Source organism: Xyrauchen texanus, chromosome 14, assembly GCF_025860055.1.
Source record: "Xyrauchen texanus isolate HMW12.3.18 chromosome 14, RBS_HiC_50CHRs, whole genome shotgun sequence".
Lineage (NCBI taxonomy): Eukaryota > Metazoa > Chordata > Actinopteri > Cypriniformes > Catostomidae > Xyrauchen > Xyrauchen texanus.
The window spans coordinates 29,210,438-29,233,979 of NC_068289.1; the positions used below are offsets into that span (position 1 = coordinate 29,210,438).

A 23,542-nucleotide genomic window follows, 5' to 3' on the forward strand; every position below is an offset into this window, starting at 1 on the left:
TACATTTATAATTCCAAACATACAATTCTACTATTATGATACAACTCTATTATGCTTTATTGCTCAATATTCATTATGAATTATACTTTACTTTTGTCAGCTGTCCTTAGCCATCTGGACCGATACCAGTACTACAGTATGAAAGAGTGCATTATCAGTTTTTACAGAATAAAATAATTGATTACAAGATGATATGTTCAAATACTGTGGTGGTCACAATGACTCATCTTTATCTGCAGTGAGAATATTTTTTCATATCCGTCTGAACTCAATGAGTATATAGATTTCTTTTTACAGATAAAAGATAAATATGAAAGACAGAATCAGTTATGAGCCTGGGCTTATGTGTTATTGTAAATGAGATACCATGCTAGATTCTGAGACAGGAATACTGAGCGATTGTAGATTTTGTCTCTATGATCACAAAGTCTTGAGGTCCCTATTTTAGACTATGGTACCTTTAAAATCCAAAACCTAGTGAGCTGGCTAATAAGACAGCATTTTAAGGTATCAGAGGTGCTTTGAACCGAGCTGTCATGATTTTAAATCAGAGCTATAGAATCTTTGGCAAACTTCCCATATACTGTAAGATCTGAATTCTTCCCAAAAATCTAAAGCCCAGTCAGCAAGGTTTGTTGGAGTTGAAGTGATTACAGAATCAACAAAGAGAACACTCTAAATCTCTGTAACTCATACCAGAGACCATTTTAAACAGTGTACTCACTGATGTGTACAGATGGCCCTCTCCATTCATGGCGATGTACAATCCCGTCTTTACAGACTGAATAGCAACGACCCGAAGGCCCACAGGTATGAGGTTGAACAACGCTGTGAAGAAAATAAAGGGGTTTACATTGAGCATGCATGCAACAAACACATCAACATGTGTAGACTTACCGTGAATTCAAAATTTAAAACTACATCTCAAATATGCTAAACTTAATTTTGCAATTAATGTAAAAATTTAAGAATGAAAGTCGATTTTTACATTTCCTGAAGAAACTGTGTGGTGCCTTACTGTAAACATTTCCAGCAGCTATGATGCAAGGGTGTTTGCCAGGGCATTGTTATGCATTTTCTAAGGCTTTCATAGTGTTTTTTCATGTTGCTATGTGGTCATTGTTAGGTGGTTGCTAGGGTGTTCTGGGTGGTTGGTAAAAATAATTGCACACCTCTTCTCAACAAGACTGCACAATTTGAGATGGAGGAAAAGTATTACATTTTATTTAAACACTCATGTATTTTTCTAAAACATAACCCTAATAATGAGCTGTGTGTGAGCAACCATGGCTTGTAATTAGATTTCTAACTTATATGTTTAACAAGGGGCAAACTCTTTAGGCCATCCAACAGTCTTTAATAAGGCTTCAAATCTCAAATCAAATGTAAAAGATATACTAAAAAGAACACGGGCCACACTTCACAGCTTGAATAAACAGCAAATAGCGTGATACTTTAAAGATGATGCACTGAAATTGAATGGATACCTCATGTTATATAGAATAATTGTTTTTATGCCCAGTGGGCAGCAACAGAAGCCTTGCGCTGCAGGCGCACAGACGGCTGGCGTTTGGAGGCAGTGGGAGTGAGTGGAAGATTTAATGGATTTTTTGTTGTGAGAAGCTCTTCGGTCTTGTTAGGTAACAGCCATTGTTTGTACTGGAGGGGAGTACCGGCCTAGCTGGTGACACTAAGTGCATCCAATGGGGTGATTTAAACCTACAGTGTAATGAACTCACTTCAACTCACTGGTAACTGGCAGAACTCCCAGAGTGCTTGAATGAAAATTATTTCAGAAAAGCCCTGGTCTGGAAGACTCTGGAGTGGTAAAAGATGAGTAGGACAGTTATATCAAAGTGAGTTTCTGGAAGTACTCCATGGGGACATTGGAATGGATTCTTACAAGGGCACAAAATGGACTTTGTATTCTTGTCTTCCAAGACGAGCACAGTATTGAAGTCCCTAATACTTTTCGCCCCCATTTATTCTTCTTTCCTCAACATTCTGTAGTTAATTAAGCTCCAGCATCTTAATGCATTGACTAAAACTTTGTTTTGTGGAAAATCTCAGCTTTATGAGGCTGTATTGTTGGTCATGGTTGGCGTTCTTACTGCTGAATGCCCTAACATTATTGGTGTGCTTCACAATTAGCTATGGCTTTTGAAAATCTTCGGGAATATTCCGGGTTCAATACAAGTTAAGCTCAATCATCAGCATTTGTGATATAATGTTGATTACCACAAAAAACTATTTTGACTCGTCACTCCTTTGCTTTAAAAAATTAAAGAAAATATCAAGGTTACAGTGAAGCAGTTCCAACGAAAGTGAATGGGGCCAACTTTTGGAGGGTTTAAAGGCAGAAATGTGAAATTAATAATTTTATAAAAACACTTAGGCCTACATTAACTCTTATCATAAACGTGTGTATTATTTGAGCTTTAAAGTTGTTTAAATTGTCATTTTTGTGTTCTAGGATTTTGGGGTTTCAGTGTTACGTCGTCATAGCAACAAATGTGTAAAATTGGATATAACTTACACAGAAAAGGTTAGTAAGCTATTTCATCACGTTAACACACATACTGTTTATGTCTTGTAACTATACTTTTGAAACAGTGGGTATTTTAACATGTTCGGATTGGCCCCATATGCGTCCATTGTAAATGCCTCACTGTAACCCAAAATAATAAACCATATTGAAAAAAAAACTTCTGGTTGCTGTAAATTGCTGTATATGTGAATGCCCTTTAGACATGCTACTCTGTGTATTTTCATATTTCATAAACTTTATACTTTGAATAAAAAAATTTACATTGAAGTTTACATATATATATATATATATATATATATATATATATATATATATATATATATATCTCCCTTATGTATATGTGACCCGTCACGGAAACCAGTGACACAAGTCGGCAGCACAACTTGTGAGCAAAATGAGAAACAAGTGTTTTTTTCCAAAATTGGTGATTTCCGCTTTTTTGCAGAATCTGTTAGTTGAGATCATGAAGAAGCCTCTCCATGTTTGAGATAACAGTATTGGTATATTTAAAAGCGTACATTTTGAGGTTGAAATCGGCTTGTTTTTCGGAGATTCTAGCATGCAGTAGGGGCGTGTCATTGTCTGTGTGTATTTCCGTACTGAATAGCCGCCGGCGCTTTTGCCCCCGCCCCTAACAGCGTGGCTACTTATTATGCAGCGCTCTAGCCGGCTCTATCTGATATCAAAATTCAATGAAGATGGACGCCGCAAAGAATGTCGCGAGACGAGCTGAACCGTGGCCGTTACAACGAAAATGTTTTGAAGTACTTCTTCGACAAGCCGGATGCTTATGAACAAGCGTTCACTGATTCTGAAGACGATCTGAGCGACGATGAAAGTGGCATGATAAGACTGAATAATATCCCTAATCTACAACTGAGCGAAGATGAAGACGAGGAAGAATGTATCGGACTGGCGTCATGCGAATTATTGGACATTTAGAGGCAAACAGACGCACAGTGCAAACTTCGGAGATGGTTACATCCACAAAGAAGACCCCGACAAAGAGAAAGTGTGCCCGAACGACTTATTTCATTGGAGGCAACGAGATCTGCAAGAATACTTTTCTGTTTCTTATGGGGTGAGTTTCCATAAACATCAAAGTTTGTCGTTTTTTGTTCATTCTAAGAACACGTACACGTTATCTCATGTTTAGTCCATGTTTACAGGGGGAGCTTTACAGGGGGTATGGCTTATCTAAATGAGATGTAAATGAGCCCTATTGTCACTCCCAGCAGCAGAGAGAGGTGAGAACTGCACAATCTTTTGAGGCCGTTTTCTCCCCTTTTAGCTTTTTTGAGTGCCTACCTTCAAATGGCCACAACTTCTCCAAATATTGTCAGATTTCCATGTGTTACAAATCGTTGGAAAGCTTGGAGACTACACTTTCAGAATCTGTGAATAACTCAAAATGCCCCAAAACCGACTTGTGTCCCTACTTTCCGTGATCGGTCATATATTTGGGTTTGCAACTATAATTTTACCTGAAACGGAAGCAATTTTATTTAGCTTTCTTGCAAGCACTGGTATTTCCTTCAGAAAATTTTAATCAAGTTGCCATTTTTGTTGAATACACAGTTCCCCTTCTGTCACTCACTCAACGTTGTGTCAATGTAGTGACACTAGGGGCAACACCTCTGATCTTTGAGAAAAGGCCAATGAGAATTGGTGAGTGGACTTTGCATGCCACTACCCCGGACATACGGGTATAAAAGGAGCTGGCTCGCAACCACTCATTCAGATTTATTCTTCGGAGCTGCCAGTCCATTCACCTTTAAATAAGAAGCGTATGCTGTTAGATATACTGTGCATTCCAGTGGCTTTCTCTCCTTCTGCTCGCTCAGTGCAGAGTACACCCCTGGGTGCTTGGACAGCACTAAAAGGGAATATATTCCTGAAAAAGAGTATATTTCCTCTATTAGAGCAAAACACATTTACGTGAACGTCTTATTAAAGATGCCTATCCGTCTTTGTGTAATTCCTGAATGCGGTCGTTATCTCTCCGCCTCGGGCACTGCCTCACGTGTCTGGGCTGTAATCACACTGAAGCAGCGTTCATGGATGGTTCATGTTCTCATGCCGATTTGGGGACTCTAATCAGTGTGGCCCCACCAGGTAAATCCATGCAGACCTACCATTGCAGCACGCTCTTTTGCCCCCATCGAGTTATGACTCACGGCCAGCTTAACGTCTCTTTCCAAGCTCACAAGCTACACTGGAGAGCGTGCTGGTGATGTCAGATATCGATGACTTGACTGGGCTGCCACCTTCGGGACTGCCCACCCAGTCTGAGGCCGACGCAGAGCTGATCGCCAAGCTTGGCCAGGCCAACGCGAGTGTCTTCCCTGAGCCCTCGTGGCTGGATGATTAGTTCCCCCTGGACCCTTTCTTCCCGGAAGTGCACAATGAACTGACGAGGTTATGGAGAACACCTTTTTCTGCCCAAGCCCACTTCCCAGTTCATCCACTCTCACTACCCTCGATAGCGGGGTGGCCCATGGGTACACGGAGATCCCTCAGGTGGATAAGGCAGTTGCTGTTCACTTGTGCCCGCAAAACGCAGCCACCTGCTGGGATCACCCGGCACTCCACTCCAGGGCCTGTAGGACTATGATGTCTCTGGCCACCAAAGCCTACAGTGCCGCTGGACAAGCCGCCTCTGCTCTGCATGCCATGGCCCTCCTGCAAGTCCCCCAGGCCAAGGCACTGAAAGAGCTGCACGTGGGTAGTCCTGATCCCGATGTGATGCAGGAGCTGTGCTCAGCGAACGACCATGCCCTCCGGGCAATGGAAGTCACGGAACAAGCACTCAGGCAGGCGATGTCCACCTTGGTGGTCCAGGAGCACCACCTTTGGCTGAATCTGGTCGAGATAAAGGAGACAAATGACAAAGTTGAAATGAAGGAGGACAAAGTTTGCTTTCTCAGCGCAGCCATCTCCCAGATTGGCCTATTCAGCTACACAGTCGAGGACTTTTCCCAGCAGTTCTCGGCGGTGAAGAAGCAGATGGAGGTGATACAGCACATCTTGCCCCTCCACAGTGGAGGGCCAGGAGGTAAATATTGTGTTCCTTTTGTTTCCTCAACAGATACCCTTCCTACAGTTTTCTTTCGAAAGCTGGGAGTATCAGTACAAGGTCCTCCCCTTCGGCTTGTCCCTGTCGCCTCACGTCTTCACGAAAGTTGTGGAAGCAGCCCTTGCCCCTTTAAGGGAAATGGCCGATTGCATCTTCAACTTCCTCGATGACTGGCTGATTCTAGCTCACTCTCGAGACCTGTTGTGTGCGCACAGGTACCTGGCACTCAGGCATCTCAGCCGCTTAGGTCTTCGGGTCAACTGGGAAAAGAGCAAGCTCTCCCCAGTGCAGAGCATCTCTTTTCTAAGCATGGAGTTAGACTCAGTCTCGAGGATAGCGCACCTCACATCCTCGGCGGCGGTCACGCCACTCGGGTTGATGCATATGAGACTGACTTCCTCTGGATAACCTGTTTACTTCCCTGAGAATTCTCCCACTGCTCGCTCTGGTATTCCCTGATGGGGGCCCCCCTCGCCACAGATGCACTGGCACACAGCTGGCCCCAAAGGCTGTGCAAGTATGCATTCCCCCAGTGAGCCTACTTGCAAAGACATTGTGGTCAGTGGGGACAAGGACCAGGTCATCCTCACGGCACCGTACTGGCCTACCCGGACTTGGTCCTCGGACCTCACACTCCTCGCAACAGCCCCCCACCCCCTGGCAAATTCCCCTGAGGAAAGAACTTCTTTCTCAAGGACGGCCAGACCTCTGGAACCTCCATGTCTGGCTCTTGGACAGGACGTGGAAGACCTAAGTGGCATACCACTACCGGTGGTAGACACAATCACTCAGGCAAGGGCTCCCTCTACAAGGCCCTTTAAGACCTGAAGTGGCGTTTGTTCACAAATTGGTGTTCTTTCATATCCCATGCGAGTTCACGAGTCCATGGATCCTGTATGTCCTTTCTCCATAGCCCTGTGGCTGGCGAATTTGGCAGAGGAATTCCTAGCCTGACCCAGTAATTGTGCTAGCGTGCCCTGTACTGGGGTAGGTGCTCCACAGGCACCGGTTTGTAGAAATCCTCCCCTTCGGGCAGGACCTAACACAACGCCTCTTCCATGTGCTGGTGAGCCCACATGACGTGCTGGCCAAACGTTAACTTCCCCTTCAGGCAGGATATGGTCTTCATGGTGTCTTTTCCCCCTGAAAGAATACGAAAGGAAAAGACCTTCCCAGGCACGAATAATAGCATTAGTTGGCCCCAGCTGAATCTAATACTCTGTGGAGAGAAAAAAACATAGAGAGAAAAGGCTGCAGTCATGCCGTTTCGTATAGGGACACTAGTGTCACTACATTGACACAACGTCGAGTGAGTAACAGAAGAGGAATGTCTCGGTTACTGTCATCACCTCTGTTCCCTGATGGAGGGAACGAGACGTTGTGTCCCTCTTGCCACAATGCTGTACTACCCGCTGAAATGTCCGGGACCCTGTCTCGGCTCCTCAGCACAAAACCTGAATGAGTGGTTGCGACCCAGCTCATTTTATACCTGTATGTCCAGGGGAGTGGCATGCAAATTCCACTAACCAATTCTCATTGGCCTTTTCTCAAAGATCAGATGTGTTTGGGGCTCCCAAGAGCGACCCCTAGTGTCAATACATTGTCATAATGTCTCGTTCCCTCCTTCAGGGAACGGAGGTTACGACAGTAACCGAGACGTTTACTTTACTAAGGTAAAAGATTCTAATCAGACTATGACAAATTTTTATATTGTTATATGGCTTTTAAAATATGCAGTTGTTGACTGCATTTGTGTAGGGGTGTTTCTGTGTGTGTCAGAGATGTCAAATGTCATCTCTCGCTGAGTGTTACTGACAGAGAACCCTCAGTGTGTCATCTGTTAGTACAGCTGCGTATTAAAATCAAATTAAGCAGCTGGCCTGAAGCATTTGAAAAGCAGGACCAGTAGAAGCTAATAATATACCACTGCCTCCTGAGTTATCAAATCACACATGCACGCACACACACACACGTCTCCCCAGGGATCAGCCTACTGCTATATCAGCATCAGTGATAACTACAGAAAATTATTCAGTAACACATTTTAAAAATTATATGCATTTGTGCACACCTCACTTTTTAAGAGTAGCATTGTAGCTCTGAAATCAGTGTTGCATCATGCTCTCTCCCACCAGAGGTATCAAGCATGGGCCATTCCTTTTGAAACATGTTCAGGTTTTGATTATTTATTTTGCACAATGATGTAACATTGGTCAGTCATAGTGATGAAATTAAAGGGAACTTACAAGAATTACTACTGTCTTCCTTGGTCCCATCAAGAGATCCATCTGGGTTCATCTGCAAGTAGTATCCCTGCCTGCAATATAACCTGGTCACTATACCCTTGAGCTGGGGATCTGTGGAAAAACACAGAAAATACTATGAGAATCAATGAATTACAACCAATATATATATATATATATATATATATATATATATATATATATATATATGTATCCTCGGCCCTCTACTTTTCTCTTTGTATTTGCTTCCACTTGGTTCCATACTTAGAAAGTATGGCATTTCATTCCACTGTTATGCAGATGACAGTCAGATTTATGTACCTCTTAAAAAGAAAAATGATAACTCTGTTGGACAACTACTCAATTGTCTCGACGACATAAAAGCCTGGATGGCTCTGAACTTTTAAAATTTTAATGATAAAAAAACAGAAGTGATGGTTTTTGGAGGCACCACTGGGACCCCACCTGTAGATCTGGGCTCCTTGGCACCCTATATTAAATCTAACATTACAAATCTAGGAGTTAAAGTGGACCCTGAGCTTAAATTTGACAGTCACATCAAAGCTGTTGTCAAATCAAGCTTCTTTCATTTGAGGCAGCTGGCCAAAATAAAGCCAATTCTGTCAAGACAACATTTTGAAACTGCAATCCACGCCTTTGTAACTACACGGCTGGACTATTGTAATTCCCTATATGTGGGGGTTAGTGGGTCCTCCATCACCCGCCTCCAGATGGTACAAAATGCAGCAGCACGTCTTTTAACAGGCACACGTAAACATGAGCACATTTCCCTATTTTAGCTTCATTACATTGGCTGCCTATTCAATTTAGGATCCATTTTAAAATTCTGTTATTTGCTTTTAAATCTTTAAATGGTCTTGCCCCGCCATACCTCTCTGAGCTTCTACACTCTTATAAACCCGTCCGCGCTCTCAGGTCAGATGATCAGCTGCTCCTGACTGTGCCTAAAACTAAGCGTAAGCTCAGAGGGGACCGTGCCTTTGCTGTGTCTGCCCCTAGACTATGGAATGATCTGCCTTTGCATGTAAAGCAGGCCTCTTCTTTATCTGTTTCTAAAACCCTTCTTAAAACCCATCTTTTCTCTGTGGCTTTTGACACCTAGTAAGAGGTCGATTTTATTTACTTGATTGTATTTGTTACTTTGTTTTTATTGTATGGTTATTAATTGTACATATGTTTATGTATATTTTTCTGTACAGCACTTTGGTCAACTTTGGTTGCTGTAAAGTGCTTAACAAATAAAGTTGGTATGGTATGGTATATATATATATATATATATATATATATATATATATATATATATATATATATATATATATTATAGAGGGTTAGAAATAGGTTTATTTCAACAGACACCGTAAACTGACTGTATGACTGTAAAGATAGATATACAATTTCACAATAAATGTAAAGATTAGAATTTAATAATGATTATACAAAAGCTAAATGTTTGTCATGATAATATCTCTGGCTTAGGCATGTTTATGCATTCAGAATTCAAGTATCAAGTTATAGACTTGGCAGGCTTTGAATTCTGGATTCATTCCATAATATAGAACTGTAATGCAGTTTTTGGATGTGCAATAAAATAGATTTGAATGTAACAATAAAAAAAATAAAAAATTCGTCATTCCAGCGGAAACAACATAAAATTCTCCATCATAAGACATCATTAGAGACCATAAAGGGTCTACTTTTATTTGTGTACACTCACAATAACAAAAAAACCTTGTGCTTTTGTAAAATAAAGAAAATAAAAAGGGTGAGCTGTAAGCAGTCTCTGGGTTCGCGAGCAAATATCTGAAACGAGTCACAAAAATGAACTGAAACTTCACGAATACTTATCACACAAACATGAAACATATGTCTAAAGAAAGCTTAACATTTCTATTTTTAAATAAAACAATTCAAATTTAAAGCAAATATTCTCCTGCAATGTAATCTGTATGAAATAAAGCGATGTACAGTTTCTACTGGCTCAGCAAATTATCTCTAATGTGATCACACCCACAGGCAGATGTGCTATTCATACGGTAATGTGCTGAGACGATCAAATCAAATGGTAAATGCCCCCGACTGTGCCTTAAAACAAAGTCTTTCACTTTTCTGCACATTTGAAAGACAGCACATTACACAAGTGAGAAAACTCCTGGATAGTGACGATGAGTTACAATTTTCCTCAGAAGAAGATTGGGACTCCGATGAACGTTTGTATTTTGAAGAGAGACTTAATCCAGCCGAGGATACAATTTTGGACAAGTAAGTCATTTAGTTTTCATTAGTTGACATGCTATTTTATATAAACATGTACATATTTTACTAGTGGGACTGTTTCCAGACTTGCCAGCAAGAATTCAGAGTATTGAATTTTTAAATATTTCCTAATAGGCATATTTAGTTTAGTTACATTTAAATGCTGTTTCGGCTAAAGCAGGTATTTAAATTGCATGCTGTATGATATAAATATTATATGTAATATGATATATAAATAATATGGATGTTTAGATTATATTTATATTTAACTAGTATTTATGCTGTCTTATACAAAGCTTGTGCTTGCAAATATGTGTTCAGGTTAAATTTGTAAAATGCACTTTAAATATGCCCATATTAGAAAATCACCATCTTATAATGAATTCTGAAGGATCATGTGACACTGAAGTCTGCAGTAATGATGCTGAAAATTCAGCTTTTTCCACAAATTGCATTTTACAATATATTCAAATTGAAAACTGTTCTTTTAAATTGTAAAAATAGTTCAAAATATCACTGTTTTTACTGTATTTTGGATCAAATAAATGCAGCATTGGTGAGCAGAAGAGACTTCTTTTAAATGGTAGTGTAGGTCTAAAATTAAGTAAAGTCTTTATGTAAAGAAAATGTATAGTCAGATTACTTCTTTTAACTTAAAACTTGATTTTGATCATTAAGTCTCCTCACATTCTTTCTCTTTCTGTCACATTCCTCATTGATAGGCCAAGGGGAGGGATCTTTTGTCTCCTCAGGTGTGAATTACAATCAATATTCATTATAGTACACGCCTCCTTGCCTATTAAATTTCTAACACTAAAAGTGTCTTACAAAAGTTAAATTACTATATTGTTTTGTGTGAATGAGTGATCAGGATGGTTTTCACATCATGTTGTAGCAAAAATTCTAGGCTACAAGATCCAGTTCTCAAAAGGCTTGTGGACAAATGTTTAGTATGCGTTATATGGCCTTATTTCAATGACTTAAAAATGTTGTTTTTTCAAAAACCATGCATAAACGTTATTTTCTCAAAAATACAAACATGTACACACATGTTGCTCACATAGTATTTTAGCCCAGTTTGTGCTGAATACAGTGTTATCAGACTTTAGCCAATAATGAGTTTTTAAGCAACTGAAAAAAGCACAAAACAGAGGGTTAAGATGGGTCTGACGTATTTATCTTGACCTACTGGTGTTGTGTACTTGTGCAGAAAAATTTCCAGTCAAAGAGGAGCTGTTAGACTACATACTATGATGATGACACAACTCCAAATCATAAAAAAGATACATAGATTTTCAGATTTTAACTAGATTTTTAGATTTGCTATAAAGGTAAGTGGTGCTTACCCATACAAAAATCACTACCACAATACTAGAGGTGGTTGCCAAAGCATTGCTATGCAAGTACAGATTGTTATGTTATTTGAGAGAGGAGATCTAGAGGACTCAGAAGCCAAATAAGTTTCTATCAAATCACTGTCCTTAACCTCTAAGGAGTTGATACACACATACACAAACAAATGTTAAAAGCTAAGCAGTTTTATGATGTGTATACGCATGGTTGCCAACTTTGTATACCAGGTTGGAGTGAGATTTTGATGCCATGGCCGCATTAATGAACAGTCAAATCGTTGTTCATGCACAGGGGCCCTGTGCACCTTAAAGTGTCGCTGGACATATAGTGCCAGTGCATGATTATATCTTTAAATTCTAATACCAAAACAAGATCTCATCCAACCCTACAAGGGAAACGTATTAATTTATTTTGGCTCTCGCCAAATTACCTACCATTCACAATTTCAAAACACCCATACACTATGGCACAACCAGGGATTTTCTTGGGTCCAAAAATGGTCTTCAGTGGTGGCTGAAGTTGGTTGGTTATATAATAGCAATTAATTACTAAATAATTAATTAAGAATTAATTAACTGCATTTCATGTTTACTTTGAAAATCTGTTTTACTTCAGAATTCTATGTGAAATTAAATTAAATTTACTTAATTTAAATAAGACCTTATTAAAATTATTAATAGGGCTGGTTATAATATTCTGACGGTACCTGCAGTATGAATGGGACACTTTAATTTGCTGGAACTGTGCTTCCAGTAAAAACAAATTGTAAATATTGTTTTCCTTTCATCAGGCCCTTAATAATTTATAGTACGTCATATCCTGAAATATCTGAAGGTAAACAGGGTCAGTTTGTTAGAACAGGAAGAAAACTTTTCTATAATTTGTCCAAAATTCATGGAGGTCCTGACTTGAAACCCCTTCATTCTACAATTTGTACTTTAGCCTCTTATAGTTCTTCCACTGTTTAATTGTAATTGCTAGCCTAATAATAGGGCCATAGGGTAATAGGATGGCTCCTAATAATTACTTTAGTCAGGTCAATGTAGCTAGTCTTTCTAAAAAAAAGAAACTAGTATTTGTTATGGAATAAAACAATAGCCTAAACACATGCACATAAAGTACTTAAATCAAATAATATAAATGAAGTTAAACGAATTCCTCCTAATAGATTTAATATAAAATTATAACTTTTCTGTCACTGTGTTACTACAGAATAAACACGATACATTTTATTAAGGGTGATAATGCGCATTTTATAAGGTGGTTGCAGTGCACTTAGGTCTACGTCGTCTCTGGCAGCCAAAGCTTATAGTTCCACTGGACAACCGCCGACATGACAAGGACCTCCTGCAAGTACACCAGGCCGAGGCATTTAAAGAGCTGCACGTGGGTAGTCCTGACCCCGAAGTGATGAAGGTCACAGTGCGGGCAGGCGATGTCCACCTTGGTGGTCCAGGAGAGCCACCTATGCTTGAATCTATTCAAGATGAAGGATGCCGACAAGGTCCGCTTCCTTAATGCTCCTATCTGCAGATCAGCCTATTCAGCGACACTGTTGAGGACTTTTCCCAGCAGTTCTCTGCGGTGAAGTAGCAGACGGAGGCCATTCAACACATTCTACCCCCACGCTGTTCAAGGGACCACACCCTGTCTGCTCATCACCACGGGCGTCTGCAACACCAACCGCCAACCGGCGGTGGTAGACACGATCACTCAGGCCAGGGTTCCCTATGAGGCAGCTGTATGCCTTGAAGTGGCGTCTGTTCGCAAATTGGTGTTCTTCCCGAGGCGAAGACCCCCAGAGATACCCAGTCGGGTCAGTGCTTTCCTTCCTGCAGGAGAGGCTGGAGGGGTGGTTGTCCTCCTCCACCTTGAAGGTGTATGTGGCAACTAAAGCGGCGCACCATGATGCGATGAACGTAAGTCCCTGGGAAAGCATGACCTGATCATCAGGTTCCTGAGAGATGCCAGGAGGTTGAATCCTACTAGGCCGTGCCTAATTCCCTCGTGGGATCTCTCAGTGTGCCTGCTGGGCCTGCAGAGAGCCCCGTTTGAGCCCCTAGAGTCAGTTGAGCTAAAGGCGGTCTCATTGAAGGCTGCCCTCCTGGCTGCACTCACGTCCATCAAAAGAGTTGGGGACCTGCATGCGTTCTCTGTCAGCGACACCTGCATGGAGTTTGGTCTGGAAAACTCTCACGTGGTCTTGAGACCCAGACTGGGCTATGTGCCCTAGGTTCCAAAGAACCCTTTCAAGGATTAGGTGGAGAGCCTGCTAGCGCTGCCCCGGGAGGAGGCAGACCCAGCCTTGTCGTTGCTTTGTCCGGTGCGTGCTTTGCGCATCTACTTGGATCACACGTAGAGCTTTAGATGCTCTGAGCAGCTCTTTGTCTGCTTTGGCGGACAGCAGAAAGGGATAGCTGTCTCCAAACAGAGGCTTTCCCACTGGATCGTGGATGCCATTGCTTTGGCATACCAGGCCCAGGGCGTGCCCTCCCCTTTGGTATTAATAGCGAATGTGGAGTCCTCCTTGGCACTAGCCACCAGCGCCTCTCCAGCAGACAGCTGCAGAACAGCGGGCTGGGCAACACCCAATACCTTCGCGAGATTTTATCATCTCCGGATTGAGCTGATTTCGTCCTGTGTTTTGTCAGGTACAAACAGGTAAGTATGCATTGCAGCTGGCCGGGTGTACTGCTTGTGTACAGCGCCTTTCCCCTCCTGGATGGGAAGATGTGAGCTTTTTCCCCCATGCGAGTTCACGAGATGGTGAACCCTGGATTTCCTCCCTAGCCCTGTGGCTGGTGATTTCGGTGGAGGAATTTGTAGCCAGGCCCAGTACATGTGCTAGGATGCCCTGTAATAGGATAGGTGCTTAACATGTGCTGGTTATCTGTGGAAACCCCTTGTGATGTATTTTCCACGGTAAAGTTTCATGTTGGTAAATCCACATCTCCTTTGGGCAGAGCTCCCTCTGCTACCGGTCACAGTGATTGTAGAGCTCCTCCCCTCCGAGTAGGACCAACCACAGTGCCTCTTCCATGTACAGCTGGCAAGCCCATGTGACATATTTGCTACATGTTAACCTCCTCTTCAGGCAGGATGTGGTCTCCGAAGTGTCTTTCCCTCCTGGGAAAGAACACCTTACCTGACACGAATACTTTGCCCCAGCTGAAAATTTTTTTCACTCTGAGGGGAAAAATCAGGTTCCTGAGAGGCTCAAGGAGGCTGAATTCTCCTAGGCCATGTCTCATTCTATCGTGGGATCTCTCGGTGGTCCTGCTGGGCCTGTGGAGAGCCCGTTTGAGCCCCTAGAGCCAGTTCAGCTAAAGGCGGTCTCATTGAAGGCTTCCCTTTTGACTGCGCTCACGTCCATCAAGAGGGTTTAGGACCTGCAATTAGGCATGCAGCGGCTTGCTTGCACCTGCACCGGTAGTCCACATAACACAGTTCAGCTAGTTGTGGAGTTTTGCATAGGGACCCCTAGTGTCGACACAACATCAAGTGAGTGACAGATAGGGAACATCATGGTTCCTGTTGCAACCTCTATTCCCTGATGGCGGGAACAAGACTTTGTGCCCCTCTTGCCACAATGCTATACTACCCGCAGAAATGGCAGGGACCCTGTCTCGGCTCCTCAGAGCAAAACCTGAATGAGTGGTTGTGAGCCAGCTCCTTTTATACCCTTATGTCCGGGGGATTGGCATGAAAATTCCACTCGCCAATTCCAATTGCCTTTTTCTCAAAGATCATAGGTATTTGGGGCTCCCAAGAGTGACCCCTAGTCTCACTACATTGACAAAACATCTCATTCCTCCATCAGGGAATGGAGGCTACAAAAGTAACCAAGATGTTATCCTGTCTGTGGCACGCTGATGTGCATTGCAGTGGTAAATCTACTTTGGCAGCAAAAAATGTCTAGTGCTGACGGAAATTCCAAATGGAAGATTTGTTACTATGTTTTATTTATTTTATATTGAATTACGTTTTCTTGTTATTTGGCATGAGGTTTACTTGGGTAGAGTGAGAGCATGAGACAGAGCCTGAATACACATTTGGTTTGTGTGTCTCACGCCAAATGCGTGCCATTCATTACATACACTATTAATTTTGGCTGTTTAACTCTGGGGAGGGAGGCTGTGCTTTAGCAAACTCTGCTCGGGTTAATCACATATATAGATGTGAGTGACACCAATTTCAAAACACAGGAAGGAAAAACCTGAGGATTTCTTGTCGCTTAAAATTCCCTAGTCTCATTTGGTTTTTCATAGGGTTTCCTGTGATACACTTTACTAGCCTTGTTATGTTTAACTCTAGGATGGAGAACAAATAATCCCCTTGTTGTATTGATGTTGGTAGAATACTGCTGTTTACCGACTGCCTGCTGCCCTGAATTTGCCTGCATTAGGCCAGGGTATATCTGAAGTAACTGACACAAAGTTGGAGAGAGAGAGGTTGAGAAAAAAGGTAAGAGAGACAAGAGTTAAAGAGAGAGAGACACAAATAATGCTAATCACAGCGGTGCTTTGTGGCCTACACAGGCACACTGCTGAGACAGCATCCTAAGACTCTTAAAGACAGTGAAGGGGCAGCCTAGCTCCCCAGTTACTTACACAGAGGCTATAAGAAAAAACAAACAAGAGGATTATCAGCATGAGCTATGCGTTTCTTCAAACTTGTAAAATAATAAGAGGAGGTATGAAAGGAATGTTCCAGGTTCAAGTGCATGTTAAGTTCAATAGACAGCATTTGTGGCATAATGTTAATTACCAAAAAAAAATTATTTTGATGCAAAATTGCAGTCACAAATAAAGTAGTTACAATGGAAGTGAATGTGGCCAATCCATAAACATTAAAATACTAACTGTTTTAAAAGTATAGCCACAAGACTAAAACATTATGTGCTAAAATAATTTTATTGTAATAAAATCACACCCCATACTGCTGGTAAATCACTGATTTTATCACACAACAATCATGTAATATAATGTTTACACTGTTTAACATTTACAGACTGGCCTGTTCTCATTTTTGTTGTAAGTGTCATGACTAGGTATACCTTTTACTGAAAGGTAAACCCAGATTCGGGAGTTTTATTGGAAACAGTAAAATGGTAAGTAGACAGAAATGTGAGGAGTTGGGAACTTAGCTTGGTGATAGGAGTTTGTGATCACTAGGAGCACACAGATGGATTGATGCTACATGAAGATGAAGGACGATGATGGCATATGGGAGTATCGTGGACGTGGGATTCACAGATGAGCAGGTTAGCTTCACTTGGGAACTCAGAAGAGCGGGTGAGTCTATGAGTTCCTTGCGGAGACTAGACGTGGATGGAGTGGCGGGGTGAGGATTTATAGAGGTGACGATTGAGTGCAGGATTGGGTTCAGGTGTGAGTGATTAGTGCTTCAGGGAGAGAGAGCCGAGTGTGGAGATGGAGAGGGAGTCCGGTGTGGATGTGACAGAAAGTGCCTTATGATAAATTCGATTTTTAGTCAAATGTATTTTTTGTGGTAATCAACAGTTTGTCACAAATGCTGTTGATTGAGCTTAACTTGTATGGAACCTAAAACATTCATTTAAAACTAGACTTTTAAATTGTCTTAAGGAAACCTAAAAGGTGCTTGAAAAATTTGCAGCCAGAACTCTAGGGTGTTGTGGGTGGTTGTCAGGTAGTTCCTTTGCCGTTGTTAAGGTATTCCAAGTCTGTTTTGCAATGTGGTTGCCAGGGTGTTCTAGGTGGTTGCAAGGGTGTTCTGGGAGGTTCTCTAATGACCCAAGTCAAAAGATTCCCAAGTCTCTATGATACTCTGGTCCCTAGATATGGATTGCTTAGAAAAGTAATACAATACAAGCCACACAATTGTATGTATTATTCATAGCACAAACGGTCCAAGAAGAGTTTTGAAAAACCACTACCTCTAAGTACCTAAATAGTAATAACCAAAAACTAGTACAAAATGTGATGAGTCAAATATTAAATCAATATCTAAAGATGAGTCAATAATTCATCAAGATTGAATTAACAAAACTGCTCATCATTTGTTTAAACATACAATGCTTCTAGGTTTTTTTTTCTTCTAGGTCTAAGTTTTTAAAAATGACTGATGTTTATAACACTCATCCTGATTAACGGTAAGTAGCAGGTACATGGGTTTGTGTGTGTGTGTTGGAGAGAGAGAGACAGACAGACATAGACAGAGATGTGGAGGTAGCTATGATTAGATAACGGACAGGGGGCATGTCTCACCACTCACAGTGCCAGCTGCAGACTTAACCACATGTAATTGACCCACTATAGACTTTTTGGAACAGGAGAGGGGTTTTTCCAGCTTTTACAAGCACACCTGCACTCCTAATGTCAGAGGAAGGACAGAGGAGGCACTGCCATTACATGACTTCTTACACTCTGAAAAATATGGTTCTTTAAATGTTCTTTACAACTAATAATAGTTCTATTTAGAAAATGTCTTCCTGAAGAACCATGGTTCCTGGTGTTGGCCATTAAGGATCTTTACTCCTGACCTTTTGGTTTTGTTAGAGCAATAACAGCATAAGTGGTTCATCATATTTTTTTTAAATATTAAGTGCATTTTGTATATTAAGATATGCTTATTTTAAATATGTGTATGTCATTTAGTTAATATTATTTGGTCTTATATACTGACATTTGTATTACAACAATCAAATTCAAATATTCCCTATTTTTTTAAATCACATAACTGTTGTCATTTTCATATGTAATACATATACATAATAACTGATAACTTTTGAATATTAAGAAGAACAAATAGTGTTGGAACTATTTTGATCGTGAAATCATATTTACTTTGAAGCTTGATCCACTGTAAATAGTTCTCAAATTTGATTATTTTTTGTATACTTACAAAATGGAAAGTAAACTATTACAATGCAAGTTTATGGCTTCACTCAATTCATATGTGACCATCCTCAATGGAAATTGCGGAGTTATGAAAAACAGCTTGGAATGTAATTATAGGTTTTTAAATCTGTAACTGTCAGTTATTTCAAACAAGCTTGATTGATTGACTTGCAGCACTGGAGTCATGGCAGTTCTACAAAACTACAAAAACTGCCAACACTCTCCATAGGTAAACTTGATCCTTTATAATATGACTCTAAAACATTTAGTAGTTTGGCAGGAGAGTTATGAGGAACTACAAATTTCATTAGCTCAGTTTGTACCATTTTTGTTTTTTGCTTCCTGCTGTTTTTGAAAGTAAACCCACATCAAACTTAAAGTTTACAGTTTATCGTAAGTGTGCTGTTTGGGAGGAAATATTTTGTTAAGAGGTGAACAAAATTTGATATCATGATTGGTAGCACATTTATAAAACTTTGGGTCATCCCTACAGCTGTATATCATAACTTTTCAAAGCTGTTGCTATTTTAAGCATTTACATGACTGCTTTCTCAAAATCAACTTTCTCATTGCAACATTGTCCTGTAAGCATTAAATAATTTTTAATTATGAGTAACATATTCTATCTAATATCTAATCAATATGTAATTTACACAATAACAGGCTAAATCTTTCCCTGAGTTGTCATGGTTGCACTCCTCAACCTCATCGAGAGCAGTGACTACTTCTCCATTACAACAAAATACTGTACACACAAAGATGGATGGTAAAGACATCATAGACAATTGTGCAAATATTTTGTGAAACCTAACCTTCATTACACCCATTTTGTGTTTCCAAGAGACTTAATAAATTTGCTCTTCCTTTAAGGATTTATTTTCAGGATGAAGGAAAAAATTCCCTCACTATAACATTTAAAAGAATGTACAAGTTTCTGTCCCAGCCTTAATGTGTGATCAGTTTAGAGGTCTGCTCATTGCTTTGCATAGGTTTTTACTGACTCTTTCACATATGTATTTGTTGATGTGTTGTTGTATTACAACAACAAAACATCCTTGCATCAAAACGGTTTTTCATAACACTATTGAGGTTCTATATAGCACTTTCAAAGCATGTTTTTTATGGAAACTTTAAAAATGATTTAAAGGTTCTATAGGCCCTTTCCCACTGGCAGTACTAAAGACCATTTTAGGTACTTTCCCCAGGATAAGTACTTTTCATCACATTTGCACCTAAGGAACTATAGTTCCTCTGAGCCATTTTTGTGGGATTTGTAGCTCCTACTCTGGAGTAGGTACTTTGGGGGCATATAGGGACTTGGGGGAGACTGTGGGAGGTGCTGCAACCTGTAACTGGTCAAAAACCTATGACACACAAAGCAATGAGAAAGGAGAGGAGTCTGCAGTCTCCCTTTGTAAACAACTAGCTGCTAGCATGCTACTCAAAGAGTATTTAGCTAAATTTACAATTTCCTTAACATAAATAAAATAAAACCAACTAAGTATACTAAGAGGATCACCTGTTTCATGTGTGTGTGTGTGTGCGTGTGTGTGTGTGTGTGTGTGTGTGTGTGTGTCATCGGGAGACTCACTTTGAGTTTTCATCTAGCTGTACCGTTTTTACTGTTTGACTATACAGAAAATAAAGTGATTTCTGGATTACTGCATAAACTTTTTCCTGAGATGACAGATATAAATAATAAGATGTTTATCAAGAATGTGTAATTGAACTCTATTCTACACTAAACCGTAATGAAATCTAGTTTACATGAGGGAAGTATTGTGTGCCTGTTACTATATACTAATAATAGCAAGTATTTTTTTAAGTCAATGAGTATTTCAGTACAGTCATTTATGTTGAGTCATAAAAGCCTTTAATGTTTATAAAGTTTATAGTGCTTTAACATGTTGTGCGCTGAGTTCAGCGTTTGCCGAGTGGTAGCCTGACCATTTGTCTCATCTCTCATTCCGGCTGCAGCACACACAGCTCTTGTGCACAGGTTAAACTGTAACATGAAGACACAGACTGCTTCCAAAAATGGGAAAATGCTGCCTTCGTGAGCTGAGGTAGTATGAAATAAGGTGCTTTTTAAACTGTTCAGAGACCAGATTCCTTTTGAGTTCCATTCATCCAAAAACACTGTCGATTAAACCATTAACTGATTAGGCAACTGCCTACATTTTTCAGATGCATTAAAAGATTGTGTAAAACAGTCCTAACAAAAGTGTAACTTCGATCCCCGCGTCCTGCATCAGTGTTGTTGATTTTGGTGTTGTTGATTTAGTTGTTTTATTGAATCGCACATTCCAATCTTGTCAGAAGAAAAATGGTTGATACTAGATGGTCTCTATGGTGGTACCTTTTGGCAATGCGAATGCAACAGGGTAAAAGTTTCTCGGGTGATCCATTCCTTGTAAGAGTTATCCTCTAGAATGTTACTAAAGAAAAAGTACAGGACTATAGGTGGGAAAGGGCCTTGTTTTGCACAAAAATGGTTCTGCTACAAGCTCAGAACTTTAATCTGGTACTATTATAACCATTTTTAATATTTTAATAAAACATTTTAGAGTGTAGAACTACTGGTTTTATGGGATTCATACTCTTTCTTCCAGTTACTGATGTTGATCATCACATTTTATGAGAAAGCCTTTGCCAGAATTTATTAAAAAAACAAAATAGTATTTCTCATTTCAAATTTATGAAAGTACAGTACATAAATATGTATTCACCCCTCAACCCTGTAAATGGAATATCACTTATGGTATATTACAATTTCAGAAAACACTTTGTAACATGGTTGATCAAACAAATATGGATATAATGTGCAAGTCAGAGTCTTTTAATTATTATAGGTGACTAAACATTAAGCTCAGTGATTTACATAGTGGAGGACAAGCACTACCTTGCACTCAAGGCACTACAGGAGGCACTGTGGCATGGTACTTCCAGTCAAGACTAATTGAGTATGCAAGATTCATCCAACATTTTAATGAGACCTAGTATAGAGAGAGATTAAAAGCTAGCCTCCACTCATGGTCTTCCATTCCATTGAACATTTTAATTGGACATAACATGTAATGACCAAACAGCGTGTTGAACCATATCTTGAAGAAGCCTATCATTTTTGCACTTATCTAGATAATAAGCATTAGAGATCTGAACTGGATATATGCAAAAGCGAGCACAAAATGACAATAAATGCCAAAAATCAAATCTGTGGACAATGAGTTGATAAAGACCGCTAAATGATTTCTGAAACAAACCCTTCTTTACTCACCACATGTAAACTATCATACTGTAAGCAAACTTGGAAACAAGAGCTCACCGGCTAACAATAGTAAACCTTCCACCATCTAAATTTAAAAACTGAATTTGCCTCAAGGCTTTTGAGAAAGAAACTGCTCCTAAACAATGTTTGCTCTGTCTTGACCACTAGACATTAAATGTCCTGCGAAGAAATTGGTACAAGGCAGCACCCTGAGACACAATCAAAAGGAATAGCCTCTCTTCTTTGAACAAAGAGAATTTAAATGAATGAAAGTGGTACTTGTTTTCACAGGCTTGTTGGAGACCTTTCATATATGGAGACATCTTTCAGATCATTTCTGAAGTCTTTATGGACATTAGCATACAGCACAACCTCCTCATTAGAATCTGCCATTTGTATCCTCAAACATGGGTGGCTTGAATTGGGCTATGGGTGAAGCATCCAAATCAGCTGGAAAACATACATCAATGGTTGCTCAAAGAAAAAAAAATAAAGCATCTTATCCTCTTTTCATCCAAAATGTCAATATCTGACCTCTTGTCAAGTTTTTATGCAACCTCAGCTTTTATTCTCAGATACCTACACACTGGGGAAAATGAATCAGTGGGGTTGTAATTGTAACAAACCAAAAAAAAAGAATATTTTCAACAAATTAATCTATGTTTGTTCATTTACTACGATATTTTAAATAACCTACTTAATATCATTAGTTGAAAACATTATTTTTATGGTTAAATATTGTATGTATTATCTTGAGTAATCTCTACAAGGCTTTATAGGTGTGTGGATTTTCCTATAACCTTATAAAAAAAACTGTAAAATACATTTTCACATTCAGAATGTCCTTATAACTTAACCAGAGGACAGACAGACATACTACAGGTGATATCATTACAGTATCATCAATTATCTAAGCACAGTAATCCATTTTTATTGATTAAGTTATAAGATTATTCTGAATGTGAAAATGTATTGTACAGTTTCTTTCATGTATAACTTGCATGTGAATTGAATGAATGAGTGGACATCTATGTTTTAGCGTAGTGAGTGGAGTTTTCAGACGGTCCCTTACATCTGCGAAACCGAAAGTCGAATGTCAGACTTTACAGCGCTAAATCAGTGAGGCCAACGACATCCAGCTGATGAGTATGGGGCGAAAAGAGCAGGAGAGAAGGAAGAGAAAGCAGGCAGCAGCGTCATTGTCACAAAATATTGAACATATGTTCAAAAAGACTGCCAAACAGGGTTGTAATACTTGGTAAGCAAAGACCTGTTTGCTTCTCGGCTATCCTCCCACTGCCCGCTCTGGTGTTCTCCGATGGGGGCTCCCCTCAGCACAGACGTGTTGGCACACAGCTGACCCTGGGGACTGTGCAAATGTGCATTCCCCCCAGTGAGCTGGCTTGCACAGATTTTGTGCAAGGTCAGGGAGAACGAGGAACAGGTCACCCTTGTGGCGCCAAACTGGCCCAATAAGACTTGGTTCTTGGATCTCACACTCCTCGTGACAGCCCTTCCCTGGCAAGTTCACCTGAGGCAGTATTTCCTCTCTCAGGGACGAGCGCCATCTGACACCCACGCCCAGATGTCTGGAATCTCCATGTCTGGCCCCTGGACAGGATGCAGAAGATCCACCGGCGGTGGTAGTCATGGTCACTCAAGCCAGGTCTCCTTCTATGAGGCAGCCATATGCCTTGAAGTGCCGTTTGTTCGCAAGTTGGTATTATACCCGAGGTGAAGACCCCCAGAGATGTGCAGTCAGATCTGCCCCCCCACCCCAAGGTGCACTTAGCTACAATAGTGGCGCACCGTGACGCAGTAGACAGTAAGTATTTGGGGAAGCATGACCTGATTATCAGCTTCCTGAAATGTGCTAGGAGGCTGAATCGTCCTAAGCGA

General features: G+C 40.4%; 1 protein-coding gene across 4 annotated transcripts in view; it reads right to left on the reverse strand.

Moving 5' to 3' along the window:
* LOC127655324 (fibroblast growth factor 14-like) overlaps positions 1-23,542 on the reverse strand; it is a 236,158-nt gene that overhangs the window by 69,066 nt on the left and 143,550 nt on the right. For all 4 annotated transcript variants that reach the window (XM_052143076.1, XM_052143072.1, XM_052143075.1 and 1 more), the window contains exons 2-3: positions 7,871-7,981; positions 725-828 (exon numbers count right to left, since the gene is read on the reverse strand). In XM_052143076.1, coding sequence (XP_051999036.1) covers positions 725-828; positions 7,871-7,981 — 215 coding nt within the window. The remainder of the gene's footprint in view (positions 1-724; positions 829-7,870; positions 7,982-23,542) is intronic.